General features: G+C 41.0%; 1 protein-coding gene across 1 annotated transcript; it reads left to right on the top strand.

Moving 5' to 3' along the window:
- Positions 1 to 981: 981 nt before the first annotated feature.
- Positions 982 to 6,625, top strand: Kcnv1 (potassium voltage-gated channel modifier subfamily V member 1). The gene is made up of 3 exons (XM_076836313.2): positions 982 to 1,448; positions 2,289 to 2,818; positions 6,114 to 6,625. Exons 1-3 carry the CDS (start codon positions 982 to 984, stop codon positions 6,623 to 6,625), a joined length of 1,509 nt encoding a protein of 502 aa, XP_076692428.1.
- Positions 6,626 to 7,228: the final 603 nt, after the last annotated feature.

The raw sequence follows: 7,228 nt of genomic DNA, 5'->3' as shown, positions 1-7,228 counted from the left end.
AGTTTGTGCTATTCCTTGTCTTTCTGCCTCTCTCCTTTCCTAAGCTGAGAGCCTGTTCTCCCGGAAAGTTTAAGAGTGCATAGTGTTTCATTGTAGGATGGACACCCCAGTGGGTGGGAGCTCCCAATCATGACCTCTGGTTCTTAGTGACCCCCTGGGATTTTAATTAAAACGCATCATATTAGCCTTATATCTCAACAGAGCGGGGTGACTAAAGGAAGAGGGAGAAGAAAATAGAGCAGGAATAACAAATCAGACCGGAATAAGAGTGAAGTGGGAAGAAAGGTTGCAGTCCAGGTCTACAGGTACCCTACCCCACGCGCTCACACCTGGAGCAGACACCCCTATTGAGACTTTACAATATTTACAATGAAAGAAAAGGGGAAAATACAAGCCTTCAAGTTAGCAAGGACTCAGACCCAATTACCACCTCCTCGGCTTTCTAAACTTTGTTTTGATCTCCTGCCTGGAGAAGTGAGTCTCGCCATAGCCTTTGCTTGTGCCAGGCTAAGAGTACGCAACCCTCCTTCTTCCCCCTCCAAGCTACATCTCCCTCTCCCACTCCCTTCCCCAGCCCCTCCGCACTCCCAGCAGCGCTACTGAAGATGGGGATTCCAACTCCAGAGTTGGGGGCGGAGGGGTGCGTACATCCGGGAAGAGCCACGGCGACTGGCTGTGTTTCCTGGAGCTGTCCTGGGCTGGGTCTACACATAACAGTTTCCCTTGGCGAAACCTCTCCTCTCCTCCCAACCTCCCAGCTCTGCCACTTGTGCGCTGCTACCGCGCACTCGCAGCTCCCTAGCGACAAGAAGGGGAACGAGCACAGCGGGTGGAGCGAGGAGGGGTGCGCGAGTGGGAGGCACCTCCCTCGGGAGGCTGGGAAATCCCGACCGTCACCAGGGGCCGTGCCACCGCCCTCGCGGGACCGAGGCTTCCAGCGTGTTCCCAACTTTGTGGCGCCCTCAGGCAGTGGCGGCGGGAATGGAGCTGCCTCATAGCGGCCGGACGCCGCTGGGCTCACCGCTGGACAGCTGCTCCCTGGCCTCTCTGGACTCCAGCGTCTTCTGCAGCGAGGGTGAAGGGGAGCCCTTAGCGATTGGGGACTGCTTCACGGTCAACGTAGGCGGCAGCCGCTTCGTACTCTCGCAACAGGCGCTGTCTTGCTTCCCGCATACGCGCCTTGGCAAGCTGGCGGTGGTGGTGGCCTCCTACCGCCGTTTGGGAGCCCTGGCTGCAGCGCCCAGCCCCCTAGAGCTCTGCGACGACGCCAACCCAGTAGACAACGAGTACTTCTTCGACCGCAGCTCGCAGGCGTTCCGCTATGTCCTGCACTACTATCGCACCGGCCGACTGCACGTCATGGAGCAGCTGTGCGCCCTGTCCTTCCTTCAGGAGATCCAGTACTGGGGCATCGACGAGCTCAGCATCGACTCCTGCTGCAGGGACAGGTACCCGTGAGGCGCGGTGGCTGGGGGAAGGAGGGGGCGTGAAGCAGGTGTGATGCAGAGAGGAAGGCACAGGTAAAGATGTGAGGCTTTACGTAAGCTTCGCTGAAACCAGGCCTATGAATAGGTGTGGCCGCCTCTGGGCTGGAAGATGAGGTGGGGTTGTGAGGCTGGGAAGCAGGAAAGCCAGATTTTGAATTCAACTTTTTGAACTTTCTTGTCCCTATTGTTTGAGTGAGTTATGCTAATTTCATGTAAAAGATAAGGGAAGTAAGACTTGCAATAAACATTTGGTGATTGATAGAATAAGTCAGAAAAGCTGTGCTTCGAAAGAAATATAAAGGTGAAGGTGTTGGTACGGAGCACTGTTAAACCTAGGACACTAACTTTTTGAAAAACTTGCATAGAGAACTGCTTTAAATACAGAAGGAAAGTTGGTTCCTTCACTGGATGATGGTAGAGCTTTGATGGGGACTTTGCTGTTATCTTGCCATTGCTAGCATTTCTTCATGAATAACTTTTCTTTACACACAACAAAGTTCCATATGGCAAACAGCTGTTCTTGTTTTCAGAACATGGGTAATAAAAATGCATTGATCCACAGTTGCTTTGTTATGTATAAAATCCTTTTGCATAAACTCCTACTAAGAAAATGTCACTTTAAAAATCATGATCCTAAGTGAGAAATTCTCAATTGCTGTGGGCAGGAGACAAACTGGGTAAAGTATGAATAGACTTTTTTTTTTAACTGAAATTAAAGTATGACCTCCCTGTCAAGTTTCTCTTCTACTTCTGTATTTTTTAAAAAAGTTAAACTAATCACCAAGTTGTCTTCTCTAAAAGATACTTCAGAAGAAAGGAGCTGAGTGAAACTCTAGACTTTAAGAAGGACACAGATGATCAGGAAAGCCAACATGAAAGTGAACAGGACTTCTCACAAGGACCTTGTCCCACTGTCCGCCAGAAGCTCTGGAATATCCTGGAGAAACCTGGGTCTTCTACAGCTGCCCGAATCTTTGGGGTCATCTCCATCATCTTCGTGGCAGTGTCCATCGTTAATATGGCCCTGATGTCAGCTGAATTAAGTTGGCTGAACCTGCAGCTGCTGGAGATCTTGGAGTATGTGTGCATTAGCTGGTTCACCGGGGAGTTTGTCCTGCGCTTCTTGTGTGTGCGGGACAGGTGCCGCTTCCTGAGAAAGGTGCCAAACATCATTGACCTCCTTGCCATTTTGCCCTTCTACATCACTCTCTTGGTAGAAAGCCTGAGTGGCAGCCAGACCACACAAGAGCTGGAAAATGTGGGACGCATCGTCCAGGTTTTGAGGCTGCTCAGGGCTCTACGAATGCTAAAACTGGGCAGGCATTCCACAGGTATTCAAATTTCATTGATGCTTTTTTAATATGCCATTGTTATCAACCATTAGTGATTTGACCACAGTACAAAGAAAGCCACTCTGAATTCATATGTGAAACTGACAGTTATCATGCTTTACCCAAATGTGATCTCTTAAGAGATACTGGGAAGCAAAATCTTAAAAGTTGTTATTGCAGATATAGAGGAGAAGGTATCTCTGACACATTTTCTCTTCATAAGATGTTGAGGAACAATTTGACTATTTGATAACTTCAATTTATTGGAACCTAAGGTCAAGATGATGTACAAAAATTAAAGACTCTGCCTCTAGGTAGTTTTAGACAAAGCATGCATAAATAACACACAAATACATGCACAGCAATTATATAATGTTAGGAACATAAGCTAGTTTTGTTGTCTACACCTGAGAAGTGTGTGCACACACTCTCTTCATTTTATATATATATATATATATATATATATATATATATATATATATATATTTCTTCTGCCATATATGTTATATATGGCAGAAGAAAAAGTCATTCCTCCAGAGCCTTCCCTGATCACTAGGAAGAGAGATAACCAGGTGCTGATGACCTTTCCTTAATTTTTAAAGTAGCAATGGAAATATATTACTTTGAAAGAAAGAGAAGACTCTACTTAAATGTCTTAGCTAGTATTTGAGAATTTTCTTGTTCTTCAGAGAGAGAAGAAATAAGAAGTCATTAGTTTTTTGTGTGTTATAGAGACTTTGAAAATCAAATGAACATTCCCTAGAAAAATTTTCACACAACACAATACATACATATGATTATACATGAAAATTATAGTTGATATCAGTGCAAGTCACACAGAATATTAAAGACAGTTCTTGAATGCAGTTGTTCTCAATAGCTGGTCCTGAAGCTGTTGAACATTCTGCAGTAATATGTAAGTTATCTATGTCACACCTTAGGGAAAGCAGGAATCCCCAAACTTGTTGAAATTTAGATTTTAAACCCCAACTCCCAGAAAGATAGTTTAGTATGTGGGTTGGATCCATTCCAATAAGTTTGAAGGTGATTTGATATCAGTGGTTCCTGGACCATACTTTTGGGGATGCCATATTAATACAATACATATTAATACAAATGCATATTGTTACAAATGAGTTGGCTAGAGATTCCTTTTCCAATCTTATTTACATATAGATGTCCCTGACTAGCCACCTAAAGGGGACCATGATAGTAGTTTCTCCCTATAAATATAAGGGACAAATAAACCTCTGTGTTTTTTTTCCTACTACTTTATGGTAAATTAGAACTCACTCTAATATAATTTTGGTGTGTATTTTCTAAGCTAGTCTCATAGCCAGGGATTTGATAATGGGGTTTCTAACTACTTTTATAAGTTCTGCTCTTCATTTTCTGACACACATAATGGGATGCTTTCTTTGAGTATTTATAAACTCTTCACAGGATTCAGTTTTAAAAACACTGAGCAAAGACCACATTTTTTTCTCAAAAGAAAGGAAAAGGAAAATAATAGTAATTTTCATAGCGTCGCCTCTTCAAAAGCTTTCTCAGTAATAAACAAGTATAAATCATTAATAAAGCCTTAATTTATTAAAAATATATGACAATTTCATGAATATTTGATAATTTTTCCTGAAGCATAACATTCAGCAAGATGTAGATATATTGGTAGATGACATATATCCCCACATATTAATTATGAATAAAGATGTATTACAAAATAATGGTTAGAAGGCCAGACTGCCTAAATTTAAAGCCTGGTTTTGTAGCTTTGTACTAGATAAAACTACCTCTCTATGCCTTAGTCTCCTTATATGTAAAATTGTACAGCAATGACAACACCTGTCATATTTCTTTGAGGATTATCTAAGTTAAGAGATGGAACATGGTAGACATTCAGCCCCCATTATATTTCTTAACAAAACTGTTTAGAGCCCTTCATCTTTAAACGAAAACACTTTTCTCAGACAAACACAATGCTTCTTCTCATATTGTCAATTTACTTCAGAAATGTTATTCCATATAGACACATCAAGGGAAGTTTTATAACTAGGTATTATAAATGTATTCTAAAAGATATTCTTTTGAAGTTAAATCTCAAAATTAATATTCATTGGTCTTTAAAAATAGCTGGTTAATAATGCAAGAATATCTCAAAATTTGAAGAGCAAAATTCAAAACAATGAGAAGATGAATAGTATTCTACATCTTGAATAATCTCAAGTGAGTTAATCAGAATAAAAAATGATTCTAAAAGGTAATGCTTTGGACTTCTGGGGCAATGTCATTGTGATGCCAAGTCTTCAAAATGTGTTTGAACTTTTAGAAGTATCTCTCTAGCATTAGGAGGGTGATCTATGGTTAATTTAAAGCCTGGTTTATAAAGGATTTAATACATTCACATGTGGAATTGGAATCTCTTGGGTCTGTCTCCCAGGGGATCAATGAATCATCAGAATCTAGCCATGGGACCCCTCCAATGCCTCCTAGTGATTAAATTTACCAGTGGCTCCATTCTTGTACCTTTTTGCAATGGAGGAACATTCTGTATTCAACTGTTTTCTTACAGAAAAGCAGAAATGTTATGTGGTCAGGGAGATAATTCCCTGTAGTTTTGATATTAAGGACTAGGATTTCAATGGGTGTCCTCGCAGTGCAAGGACCTTGACCTGTTACACAACGAAGAATGTCCCCTGAATATATCTGTGAGGTTCTTGTGTCAAACCTAATTTGCTTGCGCTGCTTTATTTCATTGGTATGGTAAAAAGGTTTACTTCCTCTGGCTTTCAGATAATGAGGCACCTGATTGTTTTAAACTTTACCAAGAGGGTGACAAAGCAGACATACACACAAAGTATGAAAACAACATAAACTGGTTTTAGAGAGAAGTCTGAAATGATGCATTCACATATGAGTTTGACCAAATGCACCTTCTATATGCAACAGGACAAAGGTCTCTCACTGTGTAAAGTACAAAATTCCACTCATATACCTTCTCCCTGCCTATTAGTCTCATTCCTCTCCCTGTTTTAAGTATACATTTTAGAAGTTCAATAATTACATAAGCCAATTATATTTTTCTCTATCCTTCTGAACCGGTCCTCATCAACTAGACTACATGATTCTGGAAAAAAGAGGTCATGATACAATCATCTTTGTATCCCCAAACAGTGCCCAGTGCTGGGGAAATATTATGTGGGCAGTGCATGTTTGTGGGTGAAGATAAAGGAGTGAGGGGGAAGGGAGAAGAGAGGAGGAATGCTAATGATGATTGACAGCAGTTGTTCTGTTGCAGGATTGCGCTCACTTGGGATGACAATCACCCAATGCTATGAAGAGGTCGGCCTACTGCTCTTATTTTTATCTGTGGGAATTTCTATATTTTCAACCATAGAATATTTTGCGGAGCAAAGCATTCCTGACACAACCTTCACAAGCGTTCCTTGTGCATGGTGGTGGGCTACAACATCCATGACTACCGTGGGCTATGGGGACATTAGACCAGACACTACCACGGGCAAAATTGTGGCCTTCATGTGTATATTATCAGGAATCCTTGTCTTGGCCTTGCCTATTGCTATTATTAATGATCGCTTCTCCGCTTGCTACTTCACCTTGAAACTCAAGGAAGCAGCTGTTAGACAGCGTGAAGCTCTGAAGAAGCTTACCAAGAATATAGCCACTGACTCATATATCAGCGTTAACTTGAGAGATGTCTATGCCCGGAGTATAATGGAGATGCTTCGATTAAAAGGCAGAGAAAGAGCAAGTACAAGGAGCAGCGGGGGAGATGATTTCTGGTTTTAAATTGACTTCTAATTTATCTATAAAAGTTGTGTATGATTAATCAGATTGATAAAGCCTTGACATGGATATCTGTATTACTGATGAAGAATCTCTTCAACACTATACATCATAAATTTTGCTGATATCTTACCTGGTCTCCTAGAATATTTCACATAATCCATAGCAATTATACATTTTTTTGACACAGTTGAATCTCAAAAAGAACAACAAAATAAATTGAGACAATATACACATGTCTGAATTGTCAAAATATTAAATAATATCATTGTGATACATATAATAAAGTTAAGTTTTACACATCACCAATTTTAGAAGTTTTTGCTCCTCTAATTTTTTTAAATGGCAGTTAAACTACATAGACCAGAGAAAAGATAACTGAACATTTAAGAACACACTAAACATCTTTGCTATTTAAAGACATTCTCCAAGCAAATTACTCCTTTCTCCATCAGTTAAAACAGTTGAGTAACAATTAGCTTTGCAAGAGAAAAATCTGACTTAGTGGTCATAGATGGTGTCCCTATATACCATGTGGTGCAAACCGCTAGTCACAAATGGATCAAGCTCTGCCTCCCATTATTAATCTTGCAGGTGGGAGAACTA

Source organism: Callospermophilus lateralis, chromosome 16 (genome assembly GCF_048772815.1).
Source record: "Callospermophilus lateralis isolate mCalLat2 chromosome 16, mCalLat2.hap1, whole genome shotgun sequence".
NCBI lineage: Eukaryota > Metazoa > Chordata > Mammalia > Rodentia > Sciuridae > Callospermophilus > Callospermophilus lateralis.
Note: the sequence above shows the minus strand (reverse complement) of the source record. Positions and strands in the feature narration are given on the sequence as shown.